Here is a 13,352-nt window from a genome sequence, read left to right on the forward strand (position 1 = left end):
TGGGATCCGCTCTTCGTTCAGACGTCATGGGATCCAATAATGAAAGTTGTGGACTGTGGAGAACCAGGGGCTCACGTCCCTTCAGTACCTACGTCCTGCAGCGAGTAACAAAAAGTCTGACGGAATTTCGCTCAACATTAAGATTCTCTGTTTTCACTGCCCCCGTTTTCCTCTTTCTTAAGCGCCACCTCATTCTACATCCTTGACTCTGTTCGATCCCTGCTCGTGGTTTGTGGTTTGATTACTATCCGTAATTCAAACGGTGACCCACCTTTTTCTTTGACCCTTTGGACTTATCTTTTCTTGGCGGATCCCAAATTTGAGTTAATTACACTAGTCTACATGGCAAGTTTCTGCCTCTGTTCGATCCCTCCCTTTTCTAATCTGCGGCATATTTGCAGTTCTTGTTACGAGAGAGTGGGGTGACTCGTAAATAGCTCCCGTAATGGGAATGGCATTTTGTCATGCCGATTAGAATAAAGCGCCAACAAAGTCATACTATTATAGCCCCATATCCGCATCAGCATCAGAGATTAAAATATTAACCGCGCAGCAAATTCGCCTGGGCTAATCAGAAATGATGCAATACTATTGTCATGTCATTAAGGACTGTGGGGAGGGTATCTAAATACATAAGCGAAATTAATAAGAACGAGACTGCCGATAAGGATCAACAAGGAAAAAGCACGCTGGACACAAGCAGATCTTCATCAATAACATGCTCACAGACGGACCTGGCCACCATTCAACCGATCCCAATCTTTCTGTTCAAATGGAACATAAGAGTTACTCTGAAGCCAGTACAGGTGGTCGTTTTTGGAGACCTGGGCTGGATCCACACCCTCAGTACGGAGGATATGCTTCTGCTGCTTGTTGTTTCCAGTTGACTGCATCTCGGGCATGAACCGCAGGAAGAGCGGAGCTGCATAGCGTGGCAAGTTGCTCAGGGTTTGCACAGCGATGCTCTCAAGCGTGGCGCGCGAAGGCTTCAGCGCTGGGCCGGAAGCATTACCGCTAGCCAGCTGCTGGTTCAAGACCAGAGCCGCACATCCAGCACGACCCTCGTGATTCGGCAGCGCAACTCCATAGACGTTGGCTTCGTGCACCTCCGGGTGAGAGCCGAGAACTTCGGAAACCTCGTTGGTTGAGACGTTCTCACTCTTCCACCGGAACGTATCGCCCAGTCGATCAGAAAAGTACCAGCGGCCATCCTTGTCCCATCGAATAACGTCGCCTGAGCGGAAAAAGGCATCGCCCTTGGTCAAGACATCGCGCACAATCTTGCTCTCGGTAGCCTTGGAATTACCAAAGTATCCCTGGAAAGCTGCACTAGGGTCTGTGGGGTCGATTCGGAAAAGAAGCTCGCCAGGATCGCCTCGAGGGACCTTCTTGCAGAGGCCAGTCTTCGGATCACGCCACGGTTCTTGGCTCTCCCAGTCCACGTCGACGATTGCAGTGTTCCGACCAAAGACAAAGTCTCCAATGGCTCCATTCCGGCCAATAGCGCCTGCTGAGAAGTCATTGGAAGAGAAATTCCATGCCCCAGCTGTGCCCTCAGTAGCAGCGTAAAACTCGGCAACGGTTGGGACATTGAAACGCTCCTTAAATCGATTCCAGATATCGGGACGGAGGCCGTTGCCAAACGCAATGCGAATGTTATGCTTCTTGTCTAGATCCTCCCCTGTGACCGAATCGATCTTGGGTGGCACGCCCAGGATGTATCGAAGAGTCTCACCGACATATTGAATGATTGTCGCGTTGTTTTCACGGGCCTCATTCATGAAATTTCTTGCAGAGAATTTGCGCCCGATAATCAGTGTAGCGCCAGCCTGCAGGGTAGTGACGAATCCGAGCAGAGCTGCCGAAGCATGGTACAGAGGCATGCACTTTTGAAAGTTAGCGGTGGGCTTCCATTTCCTCATATCTGGCGGTGCTTACCGTGAAGAAGCGATCTGCAGGGGTCATCTTCATCCAATTCCCTACAAAGCAAGTGCTGGACCAGCCTTTCTGCAAGCTGACGATTGCGGGTTTGGGAAGGCCAGTGGTACCACTGGTGTATATCAACATGGCCATGTCACGCGGGAGCAGACCAGCGCGTGCCTCATCTTCCTCCCGCATGGGCTCCATCTCCGAGACCTGGGCCTCCACATCGGGAGTCAGAAACACCACCTCGGTCGGGCCCTTCCCATCACGGAAATTTGGGGAAGCCAATGTCTCCATCAGCTCCGTTGTGAAGTTATTACGAACTTCCTCGTCCACAATAACAAGCTTGGCAGTCGACACCTTGAGGGAATGGGTGAGAGGCTTGCCAGCCAGGTTATAGTTGATGAGGGCAGGGACCGCTCCAATGCTCCACAGCCCAAGAAGCATGAACAGGAATGTGGACGAGTTCATGCAGTCTATGGCAACAATCTCCTTGCGACTCACATTGTGGACGCTCTTGAACCAATTGGCGAAGCGCAAGGCCATATTATAGGTTTCACGGAAGCTCCATGTTCGGCCGTTATAGACGATGCAATCATTATCAGCTGTGTCGGGGGAGAGGGCGTGGTTCTCGAGGACGTAAAAGAGGTTCAGGCGGTCGCTTTTCTCCGCTGTGACCCTCTTCCTCAGCATTTTGAACATCGACCTGAGAAGATCAATATCATAGAATAGTGAGTGTTTCGCGTTCAAGTAGGCTAAAGCTGTTGCGGCGGCCGGAAGAGCTATGCTCAAAGGCACATCTGTAAGTTGAGCCTAATGATCAGCAGATATCCTTTTTTTAAAGTCGTGCGCAATTTGTACCTACCAGACAAAAAAGGCAGCGGCATCTTGGGTGAAATGACCGGATTTCAGCTACAGTGTGAAGGTTGAAGACTGAAGCTCTCTGTCAGGCCGGAACGACAGATAAGGTTGACGCGACACTGTCGTGCCCCTATGGAGCCGGCAAAAGGATTCAAAAGTGGCGTGTGAGTAAAGCGTCGGTGGGCTTGAGAGTAGTATTTCGTTCATACGACTGAGGTGGGGTGGTGATGAAACAACCAAGGGGAGCGCAAGTTGAGGTGAGATTGCCAAGATGCCTCGGTATCTTCGCGCCGATCCGGCTGGACCGGCATGAAGGTGTGGGCTACACCGCGTCATTCTATTCCGAGCTCCACATTGATCGTACTACAAGTGGGATTTGTGGTGAACACGCTGTGGAGATAAAATCGGGTATGGATTATCCCTCGCATGAAAAGGGATATCTTGATGGAAATAAAACACATCAATCCCAAGGGTGAGTTGACACTTTATCTGTGTTTTGCTTGGAGCAAAACTGAGAAGTCACTTTGCACCCACCACCTTCACATGGCTCGGCTGAAATGAGAGCCTAAATTATCTTCAAAACATGCGATCATGTTCCCTTCCTTGATTAATTTTGCCATAATGTTCTCTGCACAGAAACCAAGTAAACATTCGTAGTGGTCCAGATTAACCGATCGAGGCACATTGAACTACTGATAGGACTGATCGCCTGTGGTCGTGGCCGTTGGGAAGGTTTCTATTGTCTGTGCAATGTGTATATCACAAGAAACATTATTATTGTGGCGCTTTCTTCTTCTTCAACGCAGGCACATCTTCGTAGCCTTCATCCATGAACTCTCGCAGCGCATCAAGACCCTTCTCTAGCACATCGGTCTCGCAGGCATATCCAACTCTTACGTAGCCCTGGAAGTCCTCCCCTCCTCCAAAGCACCGGCTACCTGGTACAAACATCACTCCCTTCTCCTCCTGTAGCTTCTCACAGAAAGCCACATCATCTATCGGTTTGCCCATCTTGCTAAACCGAACAAAGGCAGTCGTACCAGCACGGGGCTTTACCCAAGAGCAGGCCCACCGGTGATCTTCGATGAACTTCTCCAGGATCTCGAGATTTGTGCGACCAAGGTCAATATTCCGCTGGAGAAGATTATGGATGCATTCCGGCGCCAGAGCGAAGCTAGCCACGGCATCGTCGATCTGGCCAACGGAGATCGTAGTATAGTCCCGAGAGTTAGCGCAAGCTTCAATGATGGATCGGTTTCGCGATGCAATCCATCCCACGCGCAGTCCAGCTAAACTATATGCCTTCGAAGTGGAACCTGTGGCAATGGTATTCTCGTATCCAAGAGAGAGAATCGATGGAGGGAACTGAGGGTCCGCGGGACTAATGTTGTGGAAAATGGGTCGGTACACCTCATCGGCCAGAATGGTAATAGAAGACTCGCGAGCAATATCAATAATATCCTCGAGATGGTCGCGCGGGACAATTGCTCCCGTGGGATTCTGGGGGTTACTAAGAAAAATAGTTAGTCAAGCACAAAATGCAGAGCCCCCATATATTTCACAGCATACTTGATAATAATCAATTTGGTATTGGGACGGATGAGTCCCTTCAACTCTTCAATATCGAGCTTCCACCCATCGGCTTCCTTCGATTTCCAGAGGCTCACCTCGGCCCCCAGAGATGCGGGAACCGAGTAAAGCTGTTGATAGGTTGGGTAGTGGCAGATAACATGATCTCCTGGTCCGACCAGGGTATACAGAGCTAGAAAATTGGCCTGAATAGCACCAGCCGTGATCAAAACATTATCTTTCGGTAATGGAGTGGGTGTCTTCGCAGAGTACAAGTTGGCCAGAGTCTGTCGCAGCTTCTCGGAGCCTCTTATCGCACCATAAGTAAGTTTGGTGGATTGTAGCTGTGTCAACGGATTGGTGTCCTTGTCCTCGGAAAGCTCACGGAGATCGTCGATCGAGATGGATGCGCAGCAGGTCTCAGCCGTGTTGTATTTGGCCGTGGTTTCGTATTTGTCCATCCACTAATATATTTTGAGAATTAGTTCTTGCCTATCGAAGTTTTCACAAACGAAAAAAGAAAGCCGAGTCATACTGGAATGCGGGGAGTGTACCTGCTCAACCGCGAACTCCTCAATCTTTACCATAATGTCGATCTATGGCACGGATACCACACGAATATGCCTGAGATTATGATGTTTTCTGTAGGCTACTCTCCCCTGCAAGCCTTTTGGATATGAATCGAATTGCAGAGAATTGAAAAGAATATGTGAATTTCTTCTCCTCTCGGGCTTGGGCCCGATCCCCGCATCACGTGGAGTACCCGCAATGGCTGTATCACGTGGCCTCCAAGCATACAGTGTGGAAGTAGGCGATTATCTCCAAGGCCCGTAACGTAAATCCTTTCCAATGATAAATGAGCTAATCTAGATGGAGGCTTTGGAAGGACTTAGGAAGCTAGCTGTTCTTTGAAATTGACCTCGGGAGGCATATGAAGCATTGTCTACCCAGACGATGGCATATACATATATCTTTCATCTGTGAACCTCTTCATCATTTTGTGCATAAGGTCTGGAAAATATGAATCTGAAGTAGTTCAAGCCTGCAGCTCCTATACATGGCCCTGACACATATCTGGCACCCCTCCGGATCCACCACATTGCACAAGTAGCGTCCTGGACTGCCCTGGATTGAACACCAGGCTTCACAATCGAGCAAAATGACGATGGGACGATATGGCGGTAAAGTATGTCGGGGTCAGCATAGAAAGAACGAGCATGTGGTAGGAATTCTCGTTGTGACTGAGAGAAATGCGGAATTTGTCTCCCTCCCCAAGACAAATGGACCCCTTTCTCATTGTCAACGTACCATACTTCTGGAAGTGTTGGACCGGGGTGGTTGGTGATTTTGTGCTTCTTGAATAATTTGACAAGTCGAATGGCTGACTTGCAATTCAATTCAACTTCATCCTGGTCTTCCAAGCTGTGAGCTAGGATCAGAATGTCGGAATTAGAAAGCAGTGGGACTGCATTCTCAAAATTGTCATGTTCCCAATCAGTAACAGAATCCAACATGTGAATGCTGTTTACCCCTTCACGCTCGAGTTCTGCAGCAATTGCGTGACCAAACCCCCCCTTTGCTCCAGTGATCACAAAGCGTTTGCCTCTGAACGAGTAGGCAGTACCGCAAATCCAGTCGAGAACCTTGATAAACGAGCCGATGTAGCGATCAGGGTAGACATGATGGAGTGAATGAAACTCTGGACCAACAAATATCCAGTTGGGGTCCTTCGGCGCAATTTGGTAGACGAGATGGTTTGAGTCACGGCCGCTCGTGATAATAACATAAGCGGTCCTCGTTACTTGAATGCCAATGATATACCAAAGATGAGTTGGTTTGATCCATATCAAAGCACTAGGTGTCACCAAGGCGGAAAACATATAGCCCAGTATGGTTCCAATAATCTGAAGTGCTAGCTCAAGAGGTAATGCTTGGAACTGGTTCTGCCGAAGGTATTTCTTGTCGAACTGCATATGGCGTGTGAAGTAAAGGTGGTGGTAACGGTGAACTCGTGCCAGATGCTGTAAAAGAGGATGGGATGACTTTTTGCAACGGTGGAGCACATGATGGACAACATCAAAGAACAAAGACCCCGCGCAAAGTAGATATAACAGTGGAATGAATGCTGAGAGGATATTATAGCTTGATAGGTGACGACAAGAAGCCACAAAGGCAGAAATTCGATTGGTGGATGATACGTCAATCGAGGTGACCATCTTGGCGATTAATTCCAATAATAAAGTGCTGGAAAATGGAAGAAACCAAGCGGCAGTATTCGCAAGGCCCTGAAGGGGTATAAATACTAGTTTTTGATCCCTTTGATATCGCTAGTTCCATGTTGAATAGCAACAGACCCCTTTAATGTGGATTCATGCCGGAGGATATGTATAAGGCAGCCGGATATTGTAAGAGAAGGTGGATTGTTTAGTTAGCACATTAGACCCTCTCCAAGCCACCCAGTTCATCCAAAGCTATCCACATATGGATGTCGAAAAATCAACCCAGAACGTGAGATTAAGAAATGTTCAGAAATGCGGTGCAGCTGTAGACTTTTTATGACTCTGTCTCTGATGCTGAGTCTTGGATAAGATTTACACCTTACATATTGCCATTTGGATCATTGTATCAATGAAATATCTAGCAGATCAAACCAGTCTAAGCGGAAAACTGCCGGGGGTGTTCCGTCTACTACTAGTATTGTGGCCCCACAATAGTGGATGTGCGGCAATACGAGTACGATTGACGTTTATTTTTAAATTTTACTTCGGTCAAGGCCAGACGATAAGACGTTTCGTTGTGGGCCCGGCTGGGATATAGACTAATGGTAAGTCTCCGTCGTATACCATTTCCCCAAATTCACAGGGTAAACGATTACGACAAGGCGTTCATGGCGCGAAGGAAATTCTGCGCTCAAGGCAGCAGCTTCAACGGAACTTCAACCCACTCAAGTCGTTTTATTCAGTGTACCATGATGAGACAGAAGTTTAAAGTCTCACTAATCAAAAGCCGCTCTGGGTAGTAATAGTGATGGAAGGCGGGTCAGATCCAATTATCCCGCGGGAAATGCGTGAATCGAGCCCTGGAAAGAAATAGGTGGGTAGTAATCCAAGGGCAACTTATACGTAATTAATGCGTATAAAACCAGATAAGATCAGTAGAAACCAATTCATTCTATCCTGATTCAGCGATGAAGCCCCCATTCAAGTATGCATAAATCCACAATGCACGTGTACAAGCCTAGAGCGTCGCTAGTTCACGTATTCTCAATGCACAAACGCAAATATTTGTAGGGAGCACACGAGTCTCCGAATCTCAGGGTCATAACCAACCTCTTTTACACAAGACCTACACTGCCTAAATTCGCGTTTATTTTCTGACACTCTTCTCTCGTAAACACCCCCCCCCCCCCCAAAAAAGTCCGCACCTGCGAAATCAAAGCAATCAGAGAGCTATACAATATAACTCACGGCATGTGGAATGATATGTCTCAGAGTAATTAGGAAACTCTTTTTTTTGGGTTCTCATGGTTGCCTAATAGTCATTTACACCCGATATAGTTCAAGTTCGGGTTCCTTCCAGTGGCAAGCCGAAGAAACATAAACGGAATTCCGGATCCGATCTACTAAGTCGAGCGTGAGAAAATGAGTATGGATTCCAAAAACTTGGTTGAAGTAGGATTGAAAGAAATTTTAAAGCTTAGACTATCAATTCGGACAAGAATACCCACTTCGTTTAGAAGCTCAGCAAGGCACGAGTACGACAAAAACTTCCTCTTCGGTTGGCAAGGTGCGACCCATAACTTGAGAAGTGGCTTGCTGTGTCGAACACCTCTGAAGGTTCTATGAGGGCATCTATGATTGTAAACCCCGATGTCGTAATTTTAGTCCACATACAAGGTAACGCGCCATTCGAGCCCGAATATAGACTTACATTCTAAATACGTCAATCCTAGGTATAAAGGCGCCGATTCAGTATCACTCCTCAATCACCTTCACATTCAAAGAAGTGGGAATCAGCAGGAGCCTGACCATGTACTTGATCTCCAAGTACTGTACTCTACCTGATGTGCCGTGTGGTGTTCAACATTGCGTGGTGTCCTATTGTAGATGCCCATGTTGATGATATTTGTATGTCAATGATGCCTGTCGAAGGGTACTACTAGGGTACGGTATTGTGTTTGGGACATGGATTTCATGGCCCTATTACATGACCTTTACGACCTCATCTCAAGGCAGAATGTCACACCACTCGTCATTGTTTACCAGGGGCCCCTTACATCTTAGTAATTACCAACCTCGCTTAATGACTTGATGGCAGGCTGTGGTCATGCAGGTTTGAACCCCTCACTACCGAGGGCCGTTGATGTGACAAACCTTATTATTTAGCTTTTCTCATTTTGTGGGAGAAGAAATTTGATCTTTATCGTAGTGAGGACATCTTATCCTCGGGCACGATGTCCATGTGGAGTCTCCACATGGATCTACCGGGTCAAGTAAAAGCCGAAGAGATGCATGGTATCCAGGGCATGAACTATTACGATGCAATAAAAAGAACATATTGAAAGTGTACATACTACATGTCGATCAGGTACCTGCAGAAAAAGGGCCCAAACCCACCCCCCAATCAAAGTGCGGCTTTCATTGCACGGGCTGGTCCCTGGCAAACGAGGCACCAGCTTCTCCGCCCGCGTCATCGTCATCTTACAACTCCACTCCGCACTTGGCCCATCTTCCCCCAACCACCCCATGCTCAACATATCGGTTCGCCATCAATCCTTCCCGGCGATCCTCGCATTCCTACTTTGATCGCCGGTACTACAGCTCTTCAGAACGGGGTACTCAACCCATTTCCTGCTCAATATGCGGTCAGCGTCGGCATTCCTCCTGGGGATTGCGCTGGCCTCCCAAGCGATCCCTACAGCAGCATGGGAAGAATTCTCCGACGCAAATCTGTTCTATCGATCCGTCTCCCTTTTCGATGACCGACCTGCCGATTGTCCTCCCTGTTTCAACTGCCAATTAGACTCTTACAACTGCACCCATTCCGCCCCCTGCAACAAGTACAACGGCAAATGCTCCTGTCCCGCTGGATTCGGAGGAGATGATTGCTCTGTGCCCACTTGTGGCTCGCTTGCCGATGGTGAGAATCGCCCGCCTCGAACTGGCGCGACCTGTGACTGCAAAGATGGTTGGGGCGGTGTCAACTGCAACGTCTGTCAAAAGGATAGCGCTTGTGATGCGATGATGCCCGAAGGTCAAGATGGTGTGTGCTATAAGTCAGGTGCTACTGTCAAGCAGAATTTCCAGATGTGTGATGTCACCAATCGAAAAATCCTCGACCAACTGGGTAAACAGAAGCCGCAAGTGACCTTCTCGTGCAAAGCTGAGGACCAGACCTGCAATTTCCAATTCTGGGTGGACCAAAAGGAGTCTTTCTACTGCGGTCTAGATACTTGTGAATGGGGCTTGGAGACTGGATTCGAGACCAATACCACCAGCTATAGATGTGAGAACGTCCAGTGCAAGTGTGTCCCTGGCCGGTTCCTCTGTGGGCAGGACGGATCTATCGACCTCGGTGCCTTCCTCGACCAGGTTATCAAAGGTCCGGCCACTTTCCAGACTATTGCCGACGAAAAAGGAAGCAGGAGTGTCTTCTCCGAGCCAGAGATGAACGGCCTCATCAGTGCAGTCTTCGGCGACCCGAGTATTTCCTTGTCCTGCGACGCTGGGGAGTGTCTGTACAAAACTGATCTTCCAGGCTATCAGCGTCCTATTAAGAAGATCAATACCCCCCTCATTGCCAGTGTAATTGCTGGCTGCGCACTTTTCGTGGTCGCTATTATCCTGGTTGTATGGTATTTGTCTCGCCGGGCCGCAAACCGTGGCTATATGCGTCTGTCCCTGTCGGACGACTCTGATGATGATACTGCGAGGTTACTTGCCGAACACCGCCCTGCATCTCTTTACTGGGACAATGTGTCATATCACCTGAATGGTAGGGAGATTCTCTCTGGTATTCAAGGTGCATCGACTCCGGGACAGATTACCGCAATCATGGGCGCCTCTGGTGCTGGAAAGACAACTTTCCTTGATATTCTGGCTCGCAAGAACAAGCGTGGTGCAGTACAGGGTAACTTCTTCGTTAACGGAGAGAAGATTAGTAACAATGATTACAAGAGTATGATTGGATTTGTCGACCAGGAGGACACTATGCTGCCAACTCTGACCGTTCATGAGACTATCCAGACCAGTGCGCTGTTGAGGCTGCCCCGGGATATGAGTCGGGCGGCGAAGGAGCAGAGAGTCTTGGAAGTCGAGAAACAGCTGGGAATCTACCATATCAAGGACCAGTTGATTGGATCGGAAGAAGGTAGTGGTCGCGGCATCTCTGGTGGCGAGAAACGCCGAGTCGGTATTGCTTGTGAACTTGTCACCAGCCCAAGCATTTTGTTTTTAGATGAGCCCACTAGTGGATTGGTATGGTAACCACACTTTGCGACAAATATCTCATAGCTGACAAATCTTCCAGGATGCTTATAACGCCTTTAACGTGGTTGAGTGCTTGGTCACTTTGGCCAAGACATACAATCGAACGGTCATTTTCACCATTCATCAGCCACGCTCAAACATTGTCGCACTGTTCGATCGGCTAATCTTGCTTGCAAGTGGCCGAACCGTCTACTCCGGCCCATTCTCGACATGCCAGCAGTATTTCGATCAGATTGGGTACACTTGCCCGCCAGGTTTCAACATTGCGGACTATCTCGTCGACTTGACTATGCATGCCGGTTCTTCACGCTCGTACACGGATGAAGTCGGTTCGGTGGACGGACGGCCGCCCAAGACTGCCTCGAGTAGTTTGAGAGCCATCAAGTCCGTCGCTAGCGTATCCAACGTTAGTATCGAAGAGAATTCTAGCAGCACCACCGAAGCAGGTCGACGACCCAAACACAACCGTCGGATTTCCCTGAAGCAACAGCAAGATCGTCAGCTCTACTCACGACGCAAGGATCACAAGGACCCAGAGCCTCCGGCTACACCCAAGACCGACGAAGAAGATGCCACACTCGATGTGGCTGAAAATACGCAACAATGGCTGCGTCTTTCTCGCCAGCCAGGCAACGTTCCCCCACAGATCCTCGATGATCCGGATCAGCTACCACCCCCAGCCCCTGGTCAGAGTGACCTTGATATCCTTGTTGCCAGCTACGCAGACTCTGACGTCTTCCACTCGGTCCACGATGAGATTGTGACAGCAGTTCAAAATGCTGAGGCTGCCAATGGATCGCCGAATTCTCACTTGGAGGGCTCTGTACCGCCCAAGATTGCTCGCATCGGTTTGGCGCGACAGTTCCTAATTTTGTCACAGCGCACGTGGCGCAATCTTTATCGTAACCCGATGCTGATGCTGACCCACTATGCAATCTCCATCCTTTTGGCTGTGCTTTCTGGGTTCCTCTTCTACGGTTTGACCGACGATATTAAGGGTTTCCAGAACCGTCTTGGTCTCTTCTTTTTCATTCTTGCATTGTTTGGATTCAGCACTTTGACAAGTCTCACTGTGTTCTCCACTGAACGGCTATTGTTTGTTCGGGAACGAGCAAATGGCTACTACCATCCGGTCACTTACTTCGCGTCCAAGGTCGTTTTCGACATTGTGCCTCTGCGGCTCCTCCCGCCTATTATCATGGGCATCATTGTCTACCCCATGACCGGGCTGATCCCCGCATGGCCTGAATTCTTCAGGTTTATGCTGGTGTTGGTTCTGTTCAACCTTGCAGCTGCTAATATCTGCCTGTTTATCGGCATTGTGTTCCGTGATGGTGGCGTTGCCAACTTGATTGGTAGCCTGGTAATGCTCTTCAGCTTGCTGTTCGCCGGTCTCTTGTTGAACCATGACGCTATTCCCTCGTCCGCTCTGTGGTTGCAAAGCGTAAGTTGACCTATATGCCCCAATCCCCCACCTGCAGATTACTGACTGTACCATAGCTCTCAATATTCCACTATGGCTTTGAGGCCCTTATTGTGAATGAGGTCACCTTCCTTACCCTGATCGATCACAAGTACGGCTTGGACATCGAAGTGCCCGGTGCCTCCATCCTGAGCGCATTTGGCTTCAATACACTTGCCTATTGGCATGATGTTATTGGACTGGCCGTCATTTCAGGTGCTTTTATCATAATTGCATACGCAGCGATGCATTTCCTGCTTGTCGAGAAACGTTAGGCATGGACTGCCTTGATCCCAACGTTATGTTTCTTACTCTCGGCTTCTCCTACTCTATGATTTACTGCTTTCGGGCGTTATGCTTTTGTCTTCCAGGGAATTGTTGCTTAGAGCATCGGGCGAATCTAGCTGGCCATGGTTGTATGAGTATCTCAAGTATCGAGGCCGCTCCCACTTTCCAAGAACGCGAGTCGATTCATGTATATAAGCCAAGCCCTGGGCCCATATATACATTCTGGTTGTCACATAATGATTGATATTGCCCTATCAAACAAATTTAAACATTTCCCACTAGCTACATTCCACATGTAAAAAGCAAGCCTACATGTTGCATCCGAGAACACGTGTGCGACGTCATCTTTCGCGGCTCATCGAGCTTCTTATCTCCCCTTCTCTTCCACCTCCAGGAATTTCAAGAAAATTACGGTCCATCTATTTACCAAAATTTTCATCAGCTGAAGCTTCAGAAGCTCGGGGTTCACTTCCCGTTGTGTAGTACGTGCCCCAGCCCCTCCACTTTACCCAATGACGCTAATGCCCGCGCCAGTTGCTGTCCACCGCCGCCCGTTCAGGTTGGCTCGATTTCGCTAATCCAACGAACCCAATACTTTGCAATAATCACGGTCCCGATCCACCTCCTCACTTCCCTGCACTCTCGTCTGCGTCTCCACCCGAGAGCTTAAGTATCACGCAGGTACTGATTTGTGAGTGCGCATCCCCCTCCGAATATCTCTGCTTGATTTCTCTGCTTTCCGTCGCCCTCAAACCCCACAA

The 13,352-nt window shown here is 48.8% G+C and overlaps 4 protein-coding genes across 4 annotated transcripts; 1 reads left to right on the forward strand and 3 right to left on the reverse strand.

Moving 5' to 3' along the window:
* Positions 1 to 722: 722 nt before the first annotated feature.
* On the reverse strand, positions 723 to 2,810 carry N7503_009770 (uncharacterized protein; the record flags this gene model as incomplete). The annotated part of the gene is made up of 3 exons (XM_057069316.1): positions 723 to 1,886; positions 1,939 to 2,723; positions 2,789 to 2,810. The coding sequence occupies 3 exons, from the start codon at positions 2,808 to 2,810 to the stop codon at positions 723 to 725; spliced, it is 1,971 nt and encodes a 656-aa protein (XP_056915927.1).
* A 748-nt stretch (positions 2,811 to 3,558) lies between these two features.
* N7503_009771 (uncharacterized protein) lies at positions 3,559 to 4,940 on the reverse strand (the record flags this gene model as incomplete). The annotated part of the gene is made up of 3 exons (XM_057069317.1): positions 3,559 to 4,294; positions 4,354 to 4,817; positions 4,908 to 4,940. 3 exons carry the CDS (start codon positions 4,938 to 4,940, stop codon positions 3,559 to 3,561), a joined length of 1,233 nt encoding a protein of 410 aa, XP_056915928.1.
* A 557-nt stretch (positions 4,941 to 5,497) lies between these two features.
* On the reverse strand, positions 5,498 to 6,326 carry N7503_009772 (uncharacterized protein; the record flags this gene model as incomplete). The annotated part of the gene is made up of 2 exons (XM_057069318.1): positions 5,498 to 5,594; positions 5,662 to 6,326. 2 exons carry the CDS (start codon positions 6,324 to 6,326, stop codon positions 5,498 to 5,500), a joined length of 762 nt encoding a protein of 253 aa, XP_056915929.1.
* A 2,886-nt stretch (positions 6,327 to 9,212) lies between these two features.
* On the forward strand, positions 9,213 to 12,612 carry N7503_009773 (putative ATP-dependent permease ADP1; the record flags this gene model as incomplete). Its single annotated transcript, XM_057069319.1, has 3 exons — positions 9,213 to 10,829; positions 10,882 to 12,285; positions 12,342 to 12,612. 3 exons carry the CDS (start codon positions 9,213 to 9,215, stop codon positions 12,576 to 12,578), a joined length of 3,258 nt encoding a protein of 1,085 aa, XP_056915930.1. The 3' UTR covers positions 12,579 to 12,612.
* Between the last annotated feature and the right edge of the window lie 740 nt (positions 12,613 to 13,352).

The sequence above is a fragment of the Penicillium pulvis genome (assembly GCF_028828015.1).
Source record: "Penicillium pulvis strain IBT 33274 chromosome Unknown scaffold_8_segment0_segment0, whole genome shotgun sequence".
NCBI lineage: Eukaryota > Fungi > Ascomycota > Eurotiomycetes > Eurotiales > Aspergillaceae > Penicillium > Penicillium pulvis.